The 21,418-nt window shown below is 47.6% G+C and overlaps 1 protein-coding gene across 2 annotated transcripts; it reads right to left on the reverse strand.

Moving 5' to 3' along the window:
* Window positions 1-4,656: 4,656 nt before the first annotated feature.
* On the reverse strand, window positions 4,657-16,721 carry CD4 (CD4 molecule). Of its 2 annotated transcripts, none has more exons than XM_066175436.1 (10): window positions 16,414-16,721; window positions 10,425-10,555; window positions 8,711-8,887; window positions 8,483-8,626; window positions 7,966-8,238; window positions 7,165-7,527; window positions 6,802-7,044; window positions 6,594-6,712; window positions 6,288-6,355; window positions 4,657-5,872 (listed from the first exon to the last, which is right to left on the reverse strand). In XM_066175436.1, the coding sequence occupies exons 2-10, from the start codon at window positions 10,483-10,485 to the stop codon at window positions 5,812-5,814; spliced, it is 1,509 nt and encodes a 502-aa protein (XP_066031533.1). In that variant the 5' UTR covers window positions 10,486-10,555; window positions 16,414-16,721; the 3' UTR covers window positions 4,657-5,811. The 2 variants fall into 2 exon arrangements, with proteins under 2 accessions (XP_066031533.1, XP_066031535.1); XM_066175438.1 differs by having other exon boundaries at window positions 4,657-5,060; window positions 16,414-16,719.
* Between the last annotated feature and the right edge of the window lie 4,697 nt (window positions 16,722-21,418).

Below are 21,418 nucleotides of genomic sequence, written 5' to 3' on the forward strand. Positions count from 1 at the left end.
GCCACATACATAAATATTTGTGTATATTTACCACCAGAAAAGGAATTGCCAGGGTAGCCTTGTCAAATGCATGATGTTGTGATGCTACATGCTATTTTGCGGAGGTGTGTATGTCCTGCCGCTTCCCCCCATCCCCCTTCCCATCCAGTGTAATGCTTTGTGTGTTCTTCTCTTCTGAGTGTTAGGGACCCCTTTTTCATCCCTCTTCCTCTTGTGGCATCGCTGATATCCCAGCTCAGTGAATTCCAGTCTGTAAAAGATGTAAAACTGTCATTTCGGAATTTAATTATGCTGCTTTCCAAAATTACCGAACACTTACTTGTTTGTTCTCATACACAGAAAAGATAATTAGGAGCTCTTGAATCATTAGTCTGGGAACCCACAATATCTGGAAGGAGCTGAAATTACTTCTTTGCTTTAAATTTGTAACACTGAATTGCAATTTTCATTTAACCTCTAGCTTCTCTAGGTATGTTTGAGGTTTCCCAAGGCCAGAACAATCATTTAATTCAAAAATAGCCTGGGCTTTCAGGAGCGCTGCTGACACGCTGGGTGCAGCTGGCTCCTGCCAGGGAAGCTCTCTGGCTCCCCTCGTTGTTTCAGGTGGTGTGCTGGCCTTTCCGGAGCCTCACACAGGTCCTCACACAGCCAGCATCACTGTTACTGCTGTTCATCTCCAGAGCCTCATCTCCACACAGCACACGGACAAGCTCAGAGGAGGGACTTCCCAGCTCTGGAGCCTGAAACAGGGACCTTGACAAGAGCTAGCTGGTGCTGAAGCATTGAGGAGCTGGGGTTTCTCCTTTCTTCTTTTTTGATGCCTTGCCAGTGAGGCAATCTCTGCCACCTCTCTTATTCTGCTCTTGTTTGATTCTCCAAAGCTGGAAGTACCTCTAAGACTTGGCCAAGCTGGCTGGAAAATGAACAGAAGGAGAGAGCCAAAGGCATCTTCAGGGGGGTGCCAAGTAAGGATGCTGACATGCATGAGGCAAAGGCTGTGGTTTTGGAGGTGTTGCTCAGAGGTGAGTGCACTTACAAACCCTGGGCTTCCTCCTAGGAAACACACACTTGGGAATCCCCTCAGAAAGCAACCAGTCCAAAGCTGAACAACTTGGAGGAGTCTGGTACTCCAGCTCTACCCTCACCTTTGAGAAGGGTGGATGGAAGCTACTCTTTCTCTGCAGCTGCATTAGGCTGAGTGACGAGCCATTCAAATGGATACTGACACTGCCCTTCCTCTCTCGGCCCCCCGCCCCCTTCCCATCCCCAAGATATAAAGAAATTAGAAGAGGCTAAAGTGCACAGCTTTTTCCCTTCTAGACCTTGGGAGCATGCAAAGAAACACACAGGGTCATTTGGCTCTGAAGGCTGAGGGATGCGAGTGCTCTGCTGCAGAGCCTGCGGGGAGCATGAGTCACATGGATCGCCTCGGCAGATCCGGGCTGACAGCATCCACCAAATCACCGCCTCACGTTGCACTCAAAGGGCAGAAATAAACTGGGAAGCAGGAGGGGCTTGGGGAGTTAGCGCTGTGGGACAGGGTTATTTCAGCCTGTGTGTTTCTAGCTCAGCAGAACTGGACAGGGCAATATATCCTCAGCTGTGTCCAACCTCCTCCCTCCACTGGAGCAAGGAAGTCTGTGGATCCTGACCGAGGACCATGCATTGGAGATGGGTTCAAAGGACTGAAGCATGTGCTTTTTCCCTTCTGCAGCCCAAAAACGTGGGGAACAGTAGTACCAGAAAGACTGACGTAATAGGAAATATCAGTACTTCACATATTTTTCCAAACCCATGCTTTCTGTAGTATTTCCACATCACTACACAGAGCTCTTGCTGACATTGTCATTTTTTAAGTATCACCATGTATGCCATCGTCTCAGGGCTACTCTGATGAGCTGTCACCACATGATCAAATAAGTCTGTCATTGTGTTTGCTGCTTTGCAGAGTTGTTTATTGCTGTGGTTTGTGTCATGTAGAGGCATGAATTCCATTGCATAGTGTAGATGCACCTTTGTCACACCTAGCAAAGGGAGAAGTCCTCAACACTTCCTGAGGAGGAGGACCAGGATACATGGAAGACAGCCTGTAAAGTCCTGGCTTGGGCAAGATGTAACTGCATTTCATTCCAGCTAGGGACTCATCTACCTTGACACGTTTTTTGCAAGCTCATTCTTATCTGGTTTGAATCTCTAACTCTGTGGTGCCTTGAAGCCCACACTGAAGCTTTCAGTATTGCACCCAGATGGGAAGCAAAGCCCAACTAGGACTGACTCTGTGGATGACTTTTCTCTCAATCAGGGCAGTCTGTGCATCTAGGGAAGAAAGGAGGTCGTCATATGAAAGACACAGACAGGAGAGCTGCCAAAAAAAAGAGATTTATAAGATTAGAGCCTACAGTGGTTTGTGCTTGCAGGTGAGCTTCAAGTAGAGTAGGGCAGGGTCACAACTTTTGAGATCAGGAGACCCACTAAGGAACTGTGCAGTGTTGAGGAAGGCCTATAATTTTCATTACACTCATGCAGATGGGAGAACTGGAAGCTGTGCATCTGTGGACATGGCTGTGTGCTTACAGGCATCCCAGTGGCACCATCACATCTGCTGTCGTGCTAACCAGGCCACCTGGAAGCAGATGGAGGCACCTCCTGCATCGTTTGCAGGGGTGTGAGCCTGAGTGTTCTTTGCAGGTGGGTCCCAGCTGCGCATGGGGACAGAACCTTTGGTCACTTGTGAGGACTCAGTGTGCCTCTTCCAGCCTGTGGAAGAGAGGAGAGCTGAATCCTGGCTTTGACAGCTGTCAGGAACCTCCGTGTTCTCTGAGCCACTGGTGCTGGCACTGTCATGCATTTTATCCTGGACATGCCAGGTTTGATGGGCCCTGTGCTGAGAAGAAATTAACTCTACGCTGGCTGAATCTGGGACACAAGGTTTTTAATAAGACTATTAGTTTAGTCTTTTATTGTCAGGATGATTCTCTTGCTGAAAAACTAAAGGCTGGTGTTTTTTGGTAAAGAGATGGTTGCTTCAGCTGTCAGAACCTCAGGTGAGCATCTGAACTGCTGGAGACAGCTGCAGTGCTAAAGGAGCTCCCAACAGATATTCACCCAGCCTGATTTTTTGTCCCATCCAGCTATCAGGTGGTACAGGATAATCCCTCTGTTCCAGATACCCGTGTGAGTGAAAAAAGGAGCTGATTTGGGTACTTAAGCAGTTATTTAAGGTGAAGAGTCTGGACTGCAGAAACAAGGGTAGTGTTTTTTTGAGGGGACTGTGCCAAGCAGTTTGGCATGACCACTACAAGACCACCACTGATTTTGCGTTCATTTTCCCCATACAGCTCCTAAAATGGACCTGTCCTTGAGCCGTGATGATGCCTTGTTTAGCAGATCGATGGGCTACAACTGGCTCCCAAGGTATGCTGGCAGTTCAGGGACAGGACAGGGGTAGGAGGAGCAACTGCATGCACCAGGATATGGACCAAGGCTTTTCCAAAATTAAGGTAGTCCTGGGCATGCAAGCACAAGCTATGGGAAGGAAAGTGATGTTAGTGAGGGCCTTTGTCACTCCTGTTTGAGTGAGGATGGTGGTGGAGGAGCAGGCCTGACAGCAGTGGGGGCCCACACCTGCAGCCACAGCTGCCTGGGGCTGTCCCCACTCCAGGGGCTGTGGGGTGGCGGATTTCCCCTGGCTCACAGGTGTTGCCTGTGCCGTTGTTGCCACCTGTCTGCTGTTTGCCAGTAACAGTGTGATGCCGGCATGACTGCCACACAGAGAGTCCCTCCTCCAGCACCAGGCATCCCATGGAGGGTCTTCAGCACAGGGAGCCCTTCCCACAGCCCAGTGCCCCTCTGTGCCTGTCCCCAGCAAGGCCAGCGCAGACGAACAAACCGGGACTGCAGCCAGTGACAGCTGTGGGACCTCAAGGCCTTTTTGACCTGCCACTAGCAAGACGGTAGAGTAGCTTCTGTAAACACAAGATTTCTGTGTACGTATTTTAACAGCATTTTCCTTTCAGGATATTCTGTCATCTCTGCAACATGCTTTTAGTTCCATCTGAAATTTCCTGGGCTTTTCACTCCCTCTTCTCATCTCCTTGAGCCAGAAAAAGAGGGTCATTTTGGTGCGAAACATTTTGAGTGGTTTTCTCAGAAGCATCTGCTCTCTGCACTCTGTGGGATTGGGCAGTTCAAGGCTGGTTTGTTCTCCTAGGAAATTACTTTCTCACCCCCTTCCCAAACTTACCTTCTAGATCAAAATTCAGAACTTCTTCAGGCTCTGACTTGCAGAATCTATTGGTATTCTGAGCTGCCCTCCCGATAAAATGAGTTCTGAATTATCCCACTGGTTATGCTGGTTTTAGTTGTTTGTTAGCTTGTTATGGGAGAGGTGAAAGGCTGAGGGATAGATATGGGGGACCAGATATGTAGGTCTAGAGGTAAATATGTAGGGCACAGACTGCCCAGGAAAGGCCAAAGAGCATGGACAGACAGGTTTCACAGAGAGCAAAGAGCTGGTGCATTAAGAAAGGCCCATGCCAGCCAGGGAGGTTGGAGATAGTGAGAATCAGCATTTCACATCCTAGCAGGAAAGAGAGAAATGTGAATTTGAACCAGACAAGAGTGCCTCAGAAAAAATGTAGTCCAGCTTGCAAAAAATAACTTCCAACCCCAAAGTAATTTATTGTCTCTCAGGCAGATAAAAGAAGCGCATAAAATTGGTTCCACAGGAAGGTCAGATTAAGTGCATGAACAAAATACAAGCATATTATATATGTGTGTGTGCGTGTGTATACATATCTTCTGTTCAGCATCTCTCATTATAGAACTGGGGATCAATCATAACCCCTCAGGGTTTCTTGTCTTGTCCATTGGCACCTAGCCAGACAACCTCCCTCCATGGCATTAGACTGGGAGAATGATGAAGGAATAAAGAGTTACATTAAAACAGGAGAAAGGGACATGGATTCACAGAGCACTGTGGCCTGCCAGGTGTTTAGGTACAGGCAGAGACTTCATCAGTCCTTGTGATGTCAGTGCTGCAGTATTACTTTTTCAGCCTGCTGCAAGAGAAAAGTACTACATGAGTACCACCCCCCAGTTGTTTTTGTTTTGGTTTTTTTTTTTTTTTTTTGCATAAAGAATGACTGCCTGCCTCTGTAGCTGAGGTTGCAAACAGTTATTTGAGCATCCACATGGCTGCAGTTTGGGTTTCAGTTACACTGAGCTGCTTACTTGGCAAAGAGAGTTAAAGAACAACTGTATCAGCACTTGTACAGCACAGATTTATTTAGATTTTGATGTATCTGTACAGGCTTTGTTCTCTCTTTATGGGGATTATTTTTAACCTTAATAAAATGTAGGTAAAAACAAGGTGAATTCTTTGACATGTTATGCTCTTCACCACATATACATCCCAGCTCTGATGCAGTATTTGCCAGTAAAGATTCTCACTGAATTCTCGGTGACAGTGAAAAGAATTAGGTGAAACAATCACAGTTTGCCAATGTCACTGATGAAAGTGGCAGAAGTTCTGTTCTGTACCCAAGCATTCACTGAACTTGTTCATGCAATCATTTATCCTTCCCTTCGCACTCCATTTCCAGTGACAGAATGGCTGTCTGTGTTTCCAACAGCTGCTCCTGATGCCTGATACCATATAAGCTTAAAGACTTGGAAAAGGGCAGCTTCTCTGCTGAGAAATCCTTGCTCCCATGAAAAGGGTCATGACACAATGGTGTATTTCACATCACCCAAGGCCTTTAGGAAAGGGTACAAATCAGAGTGTTCTGTGATTTTTTTTCTCTTCTTTTGTTACTCCCGGGAGGTTATTGGCAATTTTCGCCAACTGCAGTCCAGCACTGTGCTAGCAGAGCTGGAATGAAATCATAGACATCACAGATTTTTAAAATTTTGTTTCATCCCTGTGCTTGGTTGTGTGCCTTCCATATCCACAACCCTGCTATCCAGATCTCAGATTCACTGTGGGCCCTGCCAAAGGACTTTGGAGCTTCTGCTTGGGTTGGGCCAACATCCCTCAACATCAAGATAATTTGAATGAAACCACTCTGCTCAAGAATTTCCCAGCATAGTGCTACCATGGGTTTGGGATTCAACATAGCTCATAACTCTTAAGCAGGATTTAACATGAGTAAGAGCTGAAAATGCTGAAATGCAGCTGTATTTTTTCACCAAAGAGGCTCAAGTTCAATTTCTCCCCGCTCAATTATCCAGCTCCTCTCTCTTGGAAACAGTTTTTGCCCATTCTGGGTGCCCTCATTGCCACTTACTGTTGACACTGACACGTCTTGTTTTCCAGCAAGTATTGTCTTGCTTGTGCCATCCTTTTTGCCCGTTGCTGCCAAGAGAGAAGGGACAAAGAATAATTGGATGTTTTTATGCTTCAAATGCTTTCCTCTGAAGTGGTAGTAAAGTGCTGTCTGACATCTGCAGACTACCCATCTCAAAAACCTGCTTTGAGTCTAAGGATTGACCTTTTGTCTGTTCTGCCCTGTACCCAGACAGGAAACCTGACTCCTGCTGTGGTTTGGAGAGCCAGTAGTCTTTGCACCTTTCACAGGGACCACGGCACTCACCCTTCTCCGCTGCCAGCTTATACCACTGATGATGCACAGGCACCCAAGGGCAAACGCCAATAAGCTGCCTCCAATGCTTGCTCCAATTATCACGTAGCTAATCCAAACAGGAGCTTCCTCTGTGGGAGGGTAAAAGTATTTAGACACAGAAGCAAGAGACTTTTGTAGCTTTAGGGTTGGGGCAGGGACAGGATGCTAATTTCCATACCTACGTGGTAATGAAGGCTGATCTTTCTGTCAGTGTCTTCCATGAGGTGACAGCTCCAGAGCCCTGCAGCACTGATGTTCACCTCCAGCTTTACTTCCTGATGCTTCGAGTTCTTGACATCCATCTCAGTCCCATTCACACGTTCCCAGCGCAAGTAGGCACCGGGTGGGAGCTGTCCAGAGACCTGGCAGGTCAGGGTCATGTTGGCTTCTCTGGAGAGTGGCCCAGCAGGGTTAGCTGAGACTGTAAAGATGAGAAAAGGACGTGTGAGTGAGGGGATGGGAAGATGGGTCCATCCATGCTCTTGTGGCTTGCAGGTTTCTGCAGCTCCTCTTCTTCATGACCCACTTCTTTTCCTCTCACCTTTCATCACCATCAGCTCTATCTTGCTCTGTGCATATCTTCCTTGATACTCCAGCTGGCACTGGTACTGGCCAGAATGGTTGAAATGGACTTTGGGGAGCTTCACTTCTATGGTACTTCCAGGTTTTCTTTCAGGTATCTCAAACAGAAGGTTGCTACTTTTTTTGGTCTCATGCAGCTCTCCCTGTGCTGTGACATTGAAATCAAGCAGCTCATGAGCGTTTGCACCTTCCTGTTGTTTCCAATTCAGCTGTCCTTTGAAACCTTCTTTCCATTTTATCTTTTGGGAGTTCAGATGCCACGACAAGATGACAGGGCTATCAACAGTTGCATACTTTCTTTCCAAATCTGGATTCTGAAAACCTGAGTTTAGAGGAGACAAGGAACACAGAGGCAGGAAAAGCCATGGTTACACTTCGCCATGTCTACACTTGATCCAGAGTGAGGCACACTGCACTCAGTTTAAAAAGGACTTGGAGAAAATCCACGACATCCTCCAGAAAGGTTAAACAGTATCTGAGAATAAGACAGCAGAAAGATCCAAAGCTCCCAAGCACAGCAGAGCTGAGAAGAACAGACCCTGAGGAGAGGAGAATTTTCTCCTCACCAAGCCTGGAGAGGAAAAATGAGTGCAAGAGCTCAGGCAGCAGAACAATCTCCAAGCTGCATTGCTGGATTCCCTGGGAAGTCAACCCTGGAGCACCAGTGCTTGGAATGTGGAGATTAAAAGTTCAACTGATGAGCTGAAGGGAACGTTGGCTCCCAAGGCTGTGTGTGAGTTCCATTTTTGTTGTCACATACCTAATACCTTCACAGCAAAGGGGATGTTCACATTAATCAATGGAGAATCTGAATGGACCTGACACACCCAGGTACCGCTGTCCATAGCCTCCAGTTTCTTTAAATTCACTATGTATTTTTGACGGCTCTCCTTTTGTAATTCTGGTGTTACTCTGTTATTGTTACTGTCAAACAATGTGATGCTGAGATCGGGTAGAGGACTGGATGAATTTTGCATTAAAGTCAGCTCAGGGACTTCATTTTGCAGAAAATGCCCATCCAAAGAGATTGTCACTGTAAAAAGAAAAAAGCACAGCCAGAAAGTCAGTTCCTCTACCTGTGAGGGAAAGACAAGGGTTACAGCAAAGAGAACATGGAGATGCCATGCTCTGGAGAAGGAGGGCAAATGAACTATGATAGCCTGGGACAGAAGAAATCCACCTGGATAAAGAATCCCAGCAGAGATGTCTCCCCAAGCTCTATGGTCCCTCCCCTCCTGGTGACTAAAAGCCCTCCAGTCACTGACTCAGTCACTCACATTTGAAGATGTGCAGTGAGGTGCGGACTTCGTGAGAGCCGTATTTACAGATGTAGATCCCAGCATCCGAGAGCTTCAAATTCTGCACCTGCAGCTGTTTATTGGGCGTCTTGATGACAAATCTATCAGCAATGAAAGCTGATGCTTTTGAAAAAATAGGCTTGGTTAGGAGGGAAGAGGTTTCTCAGCTGTGTAAAGGGAGAAGGGGTAATGAATTGGAAGCCTTACTTTTCCAAACATTATTCTTATCTATACGACACAGAAGAGTATTATAGTGTGTCCAGGTCACAACTGTGTCCGAAGGTAATTTTGAGTCAGGAGGTATGCTTGTGCAGTTCAGGGTCACCTCCCCTCCTGCGAGCCCAATCTGGAATTCATTTTGGTGAGCCACAGTGGAGATCAGACCTGAAAGTCAATACCCACCAAAAGAAGGCATACGTTCACTTTCTGCAGGGTCACTCAGTAAACACTTCCCAGCCCTCCAAAAAGATGTTGATATTTCTCCTCCCTTTCCCAGACACTGAAATTATCCTCAATTTCTGAATTTGTCACTCCTTTATATCATCAAGCAATCAAGCAATCAAGCAAGCTCTTTTATTACCTGGCTAATGGTTATTCTCTTTCACATATGTTCAGAAAAAAAATGGGAAAATGCCAGGAGTTATGGTGGACTGGCCATCATTCATGATTTTGAAGTGTCAACAATTTTACTGAAACAACCTTTTTCCACCAGATAAGACTTAGTTATTCTACTGGTAGCAAATGAAGGACAGCATATATCAGCCCTCCTTCACTCCCCAGTTAACACTTGATGCAGCACTGACAGATTTGCTCACACCTTCTTCCAGTTTTTGCATGGATGAAGACTGAAAACACAGAAAAATGAAGAGATAAAGTAAAACAGAAAGAAAGAAGGCTGACCAAATGTCAGGTTCCTGTTCTTGGGAGGAGAGCTATGTGGCAGTAAAAGAAATAGGATGTATAAGCTTGAAGAATCATTAGGAGTGGTTTCTTGGGAGAATCATTTCCTTTCCTTCACTGTAAAGGTTTCTGCAGAAGACCTCAAGAAGGAGATGGCGTTGCCAGAAGTAAGATTGGGAATAACAGGGCTGTGGTCTCCTGCCTCACTGCTGGTAATCTCTCCGAGATGCCTAACTTGCAAATCCCCCAGGTGACCTGTGTACTAAGGAGCTGTAGAAGTGTAAAATGAAAAGTCTATATGAGTTCAATGTAGGGTTTGCCAGAAGTTAAATCCCTCTAAGAGGTAACCTGCCACAGTATCGATACAGATTTCTGATAATTGCACATTGAACTACAAAAGTTTATAATTTTGTCTTGAACTGTGAAATTAGAAAATGTTATTAGTAAGAGTTCGTATATTTTGCTTTGCATTTGATTCTAGGGTGCACGAGAGATTTCCAATCTTTCCTCTGTGATCAGAGGAGTCAAAGCTGAATATCTGAGAAATGCAGGCTTGGCCTTATTCACTGTCTTTCCTTTCTTGGAAAATAAGCACTAAAATATCCACCAAAGCTTATACCATTAGCAGTCAAGCTAAGCAAGCCAGTAGCATTCCATTTGTAAGGGCAAATCTGAGATGAGATTCTGAAGATCACATCAGAGATATGGTTATGCATCACAGATAGGTTTTTGCCCAGATAGCTGGAGGCAGTGTGGAGGGCAGTATTTTCCACTCTGCTTGGTGTGTATCCTGGTCCTCACAGGACCCCCACTCCTCATCTCTACCTGGCAGCTCCCCAAACCTGGCAATGCACTCTGGTTTGGGCCAGCAGGCTCAGCTGGGAACAACCTAAGCCCCAAAGCTAAACCGTGTGAGGAGTCTTACACAACACATCAGAAGGAGCCTAGAAATACACTGAGTGTTTTGAGGCTTGTGAAAAGGCTGTGAGAACCGTGAGGGTTTGCTGAGCACAGGACTCACCCAGATGCAGAAGCAAGAAGGCAGCAGGCATGCAGCTCATGGCTGTGCCGCACGGCTCCATCGCTGTGGGAACACTCCTCCTGTCCCAGAGAGCAGGGCTGGAAATGCTGTCACTGCCAAGGGATCTCTTCCTGGAAGACCCAAATTCTCTGTTAATAATGGTTGATTTTCAGGCCTTGATGGATGGGACTGGTGTTCCCAGTCAGCTCCAACCATCCTTCAGCACAGCAAAATGGAAGCTTATTGGGAAAGTCACCAGGGCCCTTTGTTTCAGCAAAGAATCCATCTGCAGCGTGCCCCTGGAGTTTGGTAATAAACATTTCATTTTACTCATCCCTAGGTTTCTGGCATTCATCAGGCAGCAGCTGTTTATACTGCCAAGAGTTCTGTGCTTTTTTACTTCCCTATAGTGGGTTATCATCACTCTTGCAGAGATTAAAGCTAAACACATACAGGGCTGCGTTAACAAGAGCACAGAGAGCCCTGCTGGAAGTAGAGTGAAGTAATTATTTCTTTCTATTTGGCACACCTGAGGTCTCATCTAGGATATAGGGTAGAGTTTTGGGCCCCCAGTACAAGAAGGATGCCAACAAACTGTACAGAGTTCAGTGGAGGGGCTAGTGATGTGAGGAGGAAGTTAGAGCACCTGACATACAGGGAGAGGCAGGAAACTGGGCTTGAGAGGGAGAAGGGAGCCAAAGTGGAATCTAATTTCAGTTTCCATTATCTAATGGATAGTACCTAGAAAAATAAGCCACATTCTTCTCAGATGTGCACAGGGGAGGAACAGGAGGCAGCAGCCATATGTTGAGCAGGGAAATGTTGACTAGATTGAAGGAAAACTTTCTTCCCACTGAAGGTGGTTCAGCAATGGAATAGGTGCCAAGAGATGCCAGGCAATCTCCACTGTTGGAGATGCTCAGAAGTTGCCTTGTCAAGCCCTGAGCAACATGTAGTTTTACAATCAACTCAGGTTTGAGTAGGATAATTAATTGGAGACCTCCCAATGTCCCTTGCCATCTAAGTATTTCTGTGTAATTTTGTGATTCTGTGATTACAGCCATCTTTAGGCTGTTATTAATATTTTTCTTCAGGTTTCGGTTTGGGTTTTTTGGTTTTTTTTTCTTAAACTTCTTACCTTAAAAATCTCAATAATCAGCAAGTCTGATGTAGGAAAGACCTGCTTGAATTCTTAGGACTATTCGATGAAGAGTATGGGGAGAAGGGAGGAATGAGGTCCAAAAGAAGATGTTGCATTAATGGTAGCAAAACCTTAAGTGGGAACTGGAAGCTAATGGTCATGTTAAGGTGAGTTACCAAATTAGATGCAGTTTCTGGCTGTAGCAAAGACCAAGTGCTGGTAACAGCTGCAGCTGGGTGGGCTGACAAGGTGGAGGGGACCATGGCTGCTGGTGCAAGGACACTACTGGGCTCTCCCTCCTTAAACCAAGGCATATATCACAGAAGGCTAGCTAGGCAGCTTAAATGCTCTGGGGAGTGAGCAAGCCAGTGAGGTGACCTCCCTTCTCTGACGGCAGGCAGTCCCCATGCCAGGCGTGTGACAGATTGAAGGCTGGAGTCTTAATGGGATTAAACTCCAAAGAAATGCATGAATAATTTTCTACAGTATTTATATGTACAATGTGAAATATTGAGTGTAATATATTCTATTAGAGGATAATTTAATACCGAAATTAATTTAATGATCAGAGCATGCAAAGCTATCAAAGAGTAGATGAAAACATCAGCACTACATTTAAATGGAGATCAGGTCAGCACAACATCTGACATCCAGACCAATGTAGACACATGCACAGATGAAAAATATGTGTGCAAGAGCAAGACAGCAGCCATATGCACCATCAGAAGAGAAACAGGTGGCAAAGATACAGTCAGAGGAGACTTGTGTCTTGCCTCATGCAAAACAAAAAACCTACCCCAGGCAAGGAAATATTTGCATGAGCTGTTTTCTGTGAAAATTGTAAAACAAAGGAGCAAGTGCAGACAGTTGGAGATCACTCCTAACAAGATGCAGAGGCAGTGATGAAGCAGTTTGCTGGCTTAAGCTACAGAATAAAGAAAGGGGCACTGACAAGGCATCTGTATGCATCTCACTCCGAAGGAACATCAATAACTGAGAACTGGCACAGGGCCCTGAGTAAGATCCACTCCTGAGGTGACAGGAGAAACCTCATCCCTGCTGTGAAATCTCGCATCACCTGTTTCTGTGGGATGAAAAAGTCAGCCCCCACTCTAAAGTAATATCTGTCAATTAACAGCTCAGTGATGGGCTTAAAATTTTTTAAGTCATTAAACTTTATATAAAACCTGAAGGTAACAGAACAAGTAAAAATTAATGAAATCACTGAGTCACACCTCATAATTTTGTTTTGACTGGGAATCTCTATTCTCCTGTCATATGGCTTCAGTTCATTCTTTGCCTTCTTGCTTCCTGGTTATTGAGCAAAACCACACAACCAGAGCACTGTGAGACTGGTGAACTACTGACCTTGTGCATCTTGGTAGATGCAGATTGATGCATCTTTGTTCTTCTGTTTCTTCTCTTGGTTTCACAGCTCCTGCATTCCCACTTTGTTCACACTAATCTTTGTATTTCTGTGGCAGATCTCCACAGTGTGATGTCACCACCTACATGTTACAAATCAGTGGGGAAAATGGGTTGCCCTCAGCTAGGATTTCCTTTACACTCTTTCCCTCTCTCCCTGTTTGTTTCTACTTCTCATGCATGCCACTTCCAATTCCCCCCTGCCTTTCTACCTCCTTCTGCATCCCTCCAGGCCGGATCAGAGGCAGTGCTGCTCCGGAGTTTATGGATCTCAGCAAGCAAGGCTCCGCTGTGTTAACCGAGCAAGCTGCTCTCATTAGCGGATGCTTGCAGCAGACCCACAGCCTTCTTACAGGCAGCCCGGCTGTATCTTACGGTGGTACTCATAAATTAAGTGGTGTCACAGAATGTCCCCAGGCACTGGAACATACTCATCAGTCCTGTTAAATTGCTGGTACATTTCCTGACACATTTTTGGCCGGGGACAGGCAGCTCTCGCTCTCCCGAGCAACTCTTGGGATTCATTTAGGTGTTAGCATGGGCCAGGGACCTCTCCCATTAGGTGGCTGGCATGTGGCCAGTTCATTTTGGAGGTTAAGTGAGTTTAATAGCCCAGACCATCTCATGCCAGCTGGCCTCTGTGCCAGAAACAGTCCAGGCACACTTGATTTATTAGCACGTCTAGCAACAGAGGAGCAGGGCTCCCTCCCAAGTGAACATTGATTTCCTTTTCATTTTAACTTCCCCCTCTTATTAAACTGGTTTAATTTCCTTCTTGACTTATTTTAATGATCCCTGCCTCTCTGAGGGATAGGAAGAGGAGGGCTGAGGCAGTGAGTGGGCTTGCTCCAGAGAATGATGCCTGCAGGACCAAGTCATGCCTGGAGAACATCTGCTTGAGAGCAGAGCTGGCAGCCCCTCAGTCCCTCCAGCACTGAACCCCAGTGGGTGATGGCTACAGAGACCTCTCCACAGGCTGGCACTGGCATGACACAGGAGGAAACTTAAATTAAAGAAAACCTCAACAAATAAAAACTTGGCAACCGCTCCTGATGCAGGGCAGGCCATCTCCTTTTCTCGGTGTGTTCCTGTGCCTCTTTCTTGCAGTGTGGTTTTGTTTTCTCCTCTCGCTCTTGTTTGTGGCTGTGCTTTTGATCTGGCAGCAGCTCGTTCTGCCAGGGTGTGGGGGGGCCCCCCAGCCCTCCCTCCCCACCAGGGCTCCACACCTCAGCTTCCGCTGCGGCATTTCCCCTTGCGGTGCCTGCCGGGCGAGGGCCCAGCAGTGCAGCTGCGTCTTGCCCTGCTTGAGAGTTAGGCTCAGCTGTGGGGCTCTGGGCTAAAGGGTTTCATTTCTCTTCTTCTCAGTTTCAAAATCTGAAACAAAGCCGGCCTGGTTCTTTTACCAAATAGTGGTTTTTCTGAATTTACTTCTTAACCTTAAAGCAAATGTCGGGTGAGCAGCAAGCAGGGTGAGAGACCAAGTGCAGTGAAAATAGCCAGCAGAGAGCAAAGTTATGACAGCAGTGAAGGTCATTTCGTGGTCCTTAATGTCCCCCTGGACTGTTCGACCCTGCCTCCAATTCCTCCTGAGCATCTTCGCTCATCCGAGAGCTCCTGGGAGAGGGAAGCACTGGAGCAGGATCCACGGGGTCACAGCTGAAAGCAGCTGATCCTCCCCGGGAGAGGTCCCACCATCAGGACAAGGCAGGGTGGTGATGTCCTTGTGTCAGCACCAGCTGAGCTCCCCTTAGCCATGAAGTGCCCCAAGCCCAGTCACATGCCTGGAACCATGTGGAGGCCACAAGAAGTGGCTCCATCTCCATAGCCCAGGCTGCTCCCTTCTGGCCTAAGGGGAAGCCAAGACCTGCCTTTCTAAAGCCACCAAGCCTGTAACTAATCGAGGTGCTGTGGTGCACTCTGAAATCAGCTCCTTCATCAACCGTCCAAGCCCTGTATGTACTTGGGATGACATTTGGGTATCATCCCTCATTAATTTTGGTCTGGTGAATACAGGGTTCCCACATGAGGCTGTGGCAGATCAGGTGGGCACCACCCCTGGGTGCTCAAGAACCACTAGTGGGGATGAGGTGGATGCTCAGTTTGGATGAGCTGAGCCCTGCTGTGCTGCAGGCAGCTTTGGCAGACATGTTTGTGAGACACTGAGGAGGACAAAGGAGAATTCAGGGACACCTCGTCACAGCCTATTAGTAGTTAAAGGTATCTTATAAAAAAGATGAAGAGCAACTTTTTTGTGGTCAAATAGTGATAGGAGAAGGAGGAATGGTTTTAAACTAAAAGTGGGGAGGTTTAGCTCAAATGTTAGGAAGAAATATTTTACTCAGAGAGTAATGAGGCACTGGAGCAGGTTGCCGAGAGAAACTGTGACTGCTCCATCCCCTGAAGTGTTCAAGGCCAGGTTGGATGGGGCTTTGAGTGACCTGGTCTAGTGGCAGGTGTCCCTACCTGTGGCAGGGGTGTTGTAATGAGATGTTTTTTAAAGGTCCCTTCCAACCCAAACCATTCTGTGATCCTATGATTCTAACCTGCACCAGGGACTGTTGAGTTCATAGTGTAGAACACTGAGTAGTAACCTGAGCTCAACCTTCATGCACCGTGTGGAGGAATATCTGAGGTGGTTGACGGAGGCTGAGTAGGATATGCCACCTGAAAGTTGAAAAATTCAACCAGAAATGAAACTGCTGCTTTCAACAGCGCAGCAGCCCACGGAAGGGGAAGGCAAATCTCTTTTCCGTTGTCCTGAAATTGAAAGGATCCCTCTTTTTCCAAGAAATCCTGCTCACTCAGCCCTGAGCTAATGGATCAGGCTGCATTGGCAGCCAGTGTCAGGCAGTGAGCCAGTCAGCCTGGATTAGCAGAACAGACCCCTCCGGTCTCGGCACGTACAGATGTAAGTAGACATCCTTACTTAGCTAGAGACTGGCATCTTCTTATTTTTGCAGGCTTTTTTTAGAATAAAGTTCCCCTTCCTGCAGGGTACATGGAGAAGGTGATAGCAAGTGGCAGCTGGTAGAGGGCTGCTCCCCAATGCATTTGCAGCCCTTGGGGGTATGCCAGTGACAGGCCCTCATATAGGACATATTTCCCTATATATGGGTTTAAAAGATCCATGAGATCCCCGGGCTCTGAGGCAAGCTGAGCTTTTCATAGCTCCCTTTTTTCCTGCCCCTTTCAGAGAAAATCCCAGGGAGACAAACAGTTTTTCGTTAAAATTAAAAGGCCTCAGAGAATTGCCCAGCCAGGAGTATTATCAAGTCAAAGGTTTAAGATGGTTTTACAGCAGACCTTTAACGGGGGCTAAACCAATCCATCCATGCCAAAACAGCAACTTGAGCAGAGTAATAAAGTTCGTAACATTAAAAAACCCGAAAACAGGCTGGCCTCTTAGCAAAAGAATTTCCTTACCTCTTTTCTCTCAGCCTCTGTGTTTCTTGCGTTTCTCTCACCCTTGTGTTTGTCACCTGCCGTAATTGATCTCACCCAAGTACAACTGAGACAAAGGAGGAACCAAGTTGATGTTCAGCAAGCAGATGTTCAGCTGGCCTTGATGTCTCCTCCTCTCCAGCCGGAGCGACAGCCAGGCCTTGCTGGCAGTCCAGGTTCTGCTGATATCCGCAGACTTCTCTGGGCAGATGGTGGTTATCCAAAGGCACGTGATTTCGGCTCTGGGTGTGAACAGCAATGGTCCTGGGCGGAAGGCGATGTGTGGCAGCGGTGGGGAGAATGAGTGTGCAGAACAGAGAGAGCCTATTGGCCATGGGGCAGCCGAGGGAGGCCGTGACGGGGCTGAAACTTAGACATGAATGGTTGGGAGCTGGTTCTGCTCCACTGAGGAGGAAAGCTCACAAACTAATGGGGTAGCTCAGCAGATCTGGACCCAGCCCACACCTCCAGCACTCTGTAAGCGTGATCTGAACTCCATTTCCCAGCCTGTCTCCTGCACCAGCACTGAGAGGAGGCACCTCAGAGGAGCTGACCCCAGTCACACCTGCCTATGGAGTATGTCTGAGATTTAGGGTGAGATGAGAGAATATTTTCTTTATAGCAGTGGTGGCTTTGCCTTAGCTGTCTGCCAGCACCCACCCAGCTGCTCTCTCATTCCCCTTCCTCAGCAAGGCAGAGGGTGAAGATGTGAAAAACCCTCTCAGGTCAGGATAAGGACAGGGAGATCTCTCCCCAGCTACTGTCATGGGCAAAACTGACTTAACTTGGGGAAAGCTTAATTTAATTTATGGCAAATTAAGAACAAATAAATTGATAAAATAGTGATTAAAAAAAACCAAGCAAACAAAACAAAAACACCACAACAAAAACCCTAAACTTTAAAAAGCTTCTCCCACCTTTTTTTTCTCCCCAGGCTGAACTTCACACCTGACTCTTCTGTCCCTCCTTCCTCCCCCAAAGTGTCACACAGGACAGGTCATGGGGGTTGTGGTCAGTTCATAGCACTTCACCTGTGCTGCTTCTTCCTGCTTATGCTGTTCTTCTGCTCCACCATGGGGTCCTTCCAGAAATGCTCTGATGTGGGTTCTTCCCATGGACTTCAGTTCTTCATGTCCATCTTGACATTAGAAAGATGTTTTTTACAGTGAAAACAGTCACCAGAACAATCTCCCCAGGGATGTGGCAGAGGTGCCATTGCTGGAGGCTTTCAAGGTGTGGTTGGGCAGGGTGCTAGATAACCTCATCTAGGAACCCAGTGTGGGCCCTCCATAGGCCACAGCTCCTGCCAGAAAACCTACTCCAGTGCAGGATCTCCACAGGCTGCAGGGGAATCTCAGCTCTGGCACCTGGGGCACCTCTTGCCTCTCCTTCTCCCCTGATCTTGGTGTCTGCAGGGCTGTTTCTCCCACATATTGTCCTTCCTGTCTCCCACAGCTGCTGTGCAGAGCTTTTTACCCTTTGTTAAATACACTGTCACAAAGCTGCCACCAGCATCACTGATCAGCTCAGCCTTGGTGTGCAGTGGGTCTGCTTTGGGGCTGTTTGGAGGTGGCTCTGACTGACATGGGGCCAGCTCCTTTTCACGTCTCACAGAAGCCACTGATGCAGCCCCTCCAGTACCAAAACCTTGCCCTGTAAACCCAGCGTAAGGTTGCTCTTCAGTAACCCGTACCAACCTGCACGACTACTGAATCTCAGCTGTTTCCCTTCTCTGTAGGGTGGAGGAGGGGGCTTTTGTGGTTTCCCACCCACATTTGGTCTCTCTCTCTCTCTCTGAATCCCAGCCTCAGCCAAGGTGGCGGAAACCCACTGAGCCCCAGACATGGCTGAGATTTCATCTCTGTGCCACCCACTCTTCTCCTTTTGGCAGTGCCTTGCCCCTTCATCTGGAGGATGGGGGTGTGAGATGCAACCAGGCTTTGGAGGGAGCAGGGACAGACAGCCACAGCAGCGATGTCCACAGTGTGCCACCAGCTGTGACAGGAACAGCCATGATCAGCACAGGAGCTTCTCCATTGATTGTGACTTTGGAGAAAGATGATGTCCTATTTCAGAGAGGCAGTCACCTGCATGAGACAGGAACTTCCCAGTGAGGGATACAAAGGATGGCATGGGATAGGATGGGATGGGATGGGATGGGATGGGATGGGATGGGATGGGATGGGATGGGATGGGATGGGATGGGATGGGATGGGATGGGATGGGATGGGATGGGAGGGGATGGGATGGGAGGGGATGGGCGCTCTGCCAGTGTCCAGAACTTGAGAAAGCCCTTTTTGGAGACACAGCTCTCTTGCAAGAACCTGACATATCACATCAGCATCTTCAAAACTCTCTCACCTGTGTCAAATAGAAATGTCCTCTCTGGTCCCCAGAGTGGCTGTCCTGGGGAAAAAAAAAAGAGTTAAGAAAACTCAGGTTGGGATAGTAAGGCCATGGCATCTTGGTGCTTGGGGATCTGGGACATTGAGCTGATGCTTCAGTTTGTACAGATTCTGGCTTGCATTTTGTCTCCCCAGCATGCTGTAATGCAGAAACATTGGCTTGTTTTTAAACAGTTGGTTTATGCCACTGCAAATATCTACCAGAAATAGCATTCCCTGAAGGGGTAAAGCTTGCAAAATGCACTTGAACTTGCTGTAGAATTGCAAGGAGAAGCAGGGCTGTGGGTCTGAGGTGACAAAGTTGCAGGCTTGTCACGTTGTGAGAATGCCTGTTCTGGATCCACTGTCACCCTAGGGTGGGGATCCATCTCTTGGAGCTGCTACAGCTATGCAGTGAACAGGTGGGTGCCTCTGGGACCAAGGGTCACAGCGTGCAGTGACGTGTTTGTATCACTTTCATCCAAGCATCTCAAAGCACTTTGCAAGCATTAATTAAACATCAGAATCCAGAAGGGATGAATAATATTAGCCAGTCAGTCTCTCTTCTGAATGTAATATTCCTCATAAATATTTAACTGGTTTTTAAGTTCTTTGCAAGCCTGATTCTCACCTCTCTGGGACAGTTGCTGTACTGCACCCTGGGAAAAGGGGACTCATCCAGCATCACACACTGACCACTCAGCACAGCAAGAACAGCCTGAGCACTACACATGGTTCCCCCGACACAAATCTGTGGCTGTCATGTTTCCCTGCTTTATCCCCTGCAGAGACACTCTGTGCTGTCTCTCTTTGCACTAATCCCATCACCAGCAATATTTTTGCAAGCTCGGGTTGGAGAGAAACAGATCCTCTCAGCGGAGAGAAGAATCTTCCAGGCTGTGCTGGGTGATGGTCAGAGTCTGCAAAGGTGCTGTCTCCAAGGAAGTGAGAGATAAGGGGAGAAAAGGGCCACAGAAATCAGATATTGAGAAAGACCTTTTAACTGGCTGCACTGGAAAACCAAGATGCCTCCAGAGATCACCTCCTTAAAACCAAGTTCCCTGCACATCTGTGGGGGCCATGAGTGTACCTCTCTAGTCTGATAGATGAAAGATACCCAGATGTGTTGGAAAATTAGTGACTGCCCAGCAGTATTGGAGAGAAGGAACAAGAAGTGTTTGACGCAGCATAAAAACCAGATCTTCAGGCACCTGACTACCAGCAGCTTCAAAGACCGGGAGTGTTCTCTTTGCAAGAGAATTACTGACATCTGGTGAGCCTCTCAAGGGGCATTTCTGATGCTAGATGTGGGAGCTAAAAACAAAAAGCTGGCTGCTGAGGGGGCCCAGTGATTTGCTCCAGCACAGAAGTGTTCCTCAGAAAGAGGGAAAACTGGGGGGGAGATACCTCTCTGCAGGCACTTAGAAGCCTGAATTGGGAAGAAAGGGCTCTCTAAGCAGATATTATAAAGGTTCATTTGCTGATCACAGTGGAAAATCAGGAACCCTCCAGAGAGGTTCTTCATGAGCAAGGGGTCCCCTGTATTTAACCAGGAGGTATGGAGCCTGATGGAGCAAGACTAGCCAGGTGTGCTGGGAAATCAGGGACTGCTTGGAGGGCACTGGACAGAGGAATCAAGAATCACTGCCTGCAGAAGTGTGTCACCCGAAGTGACAGGGGCTGAAACGAGCCTGACCAAAACCAGTCCCATGTTAAGGACCTGTGAGAAATGCAACAGGCAGGAGGGAGGTGGCTGGGGGAGTTTTTAGGGACCTATATAGGATGCATATTGCTTACTGTCTCACTATTACTGGCCTTGGCAAAAGCGAGGGGGAGAAGCTGGTGACGGTAATTGTTTTGATGCACAGCTGGAGGTGTTTCATCAGCACAGAATCCCGCCGCACAGTGCACTAGATGGCGGCATTGGCTCGGGACGAGGAGCTGGGAGGGCCAGCGGAGCAGCCGCCGCAGCCACCGGGATGTCCCCGCAGAGCTCTGCCGGCCGTGGGAGTTCATGGAATCACAGAGAGGTTTGCGTGGGAAGGAACCTGAAAGATTACCCAGTCCAACATCCTGCCATGGGCAGGAACACCTTGCAATAGACCAGTATCCAACCTGGCTTTGAACACTGCCAGGGATAGGGCATCCACGACTTCTCTGGGCAACCTGTGCCAGGGTCTCATCACCCTTACAGGAAAGAATCTCTTCCTGATATCTAATTTTGGATTTTGAAGGGCTGGAGGGTGAGTGGCGGGTCCTAACTGAGCTCCTGACAGCCCCCAAAGTTTGTTAGGGAGTTTGCTGGTGTGTCCTCCTAGGTCCAAAACCTGGGTCATTTTACATACAAAAAGGGGTAATGCTGACGTGGTGACAAGAAAGAAGACACACAGTGCTTGTAAAAGAAGTTGAACATGAGAAACCTCAGTAAGAATGAGAATTACCAAGCCCTTGCAAAATCTGCCCTTGTGTGTGACTTCCTGTGTTTCTGGGCACCAGGAGTGTCCCATGCCCTCCTGCCATGAGTCCCTCTGAGCTCCATCTGTTCAGGTGGGAGTGACACCCTGTTCAGAGCACACCCTGTGACAGCTTTTGGAGGGAGGCAC

The sequence above is a fragment of the Chamaea fasciata genome, unplaced genomic scaffold, assembly GCF_029207755.1.
Source record: "Chamaea fasciata isolate MVZ Bird 193981 ecotype frontalis unplaced genomic scaffold, bChaFas1.0.hap1 SCAF_2, whole genome shotgun sequence".
NCBI classification, from domain to species: Eukaryota; Metazoa; Chordata; class Aves; order Passeriformes; family Sylviidae; genus Chamaea; species Chamaea fasciata.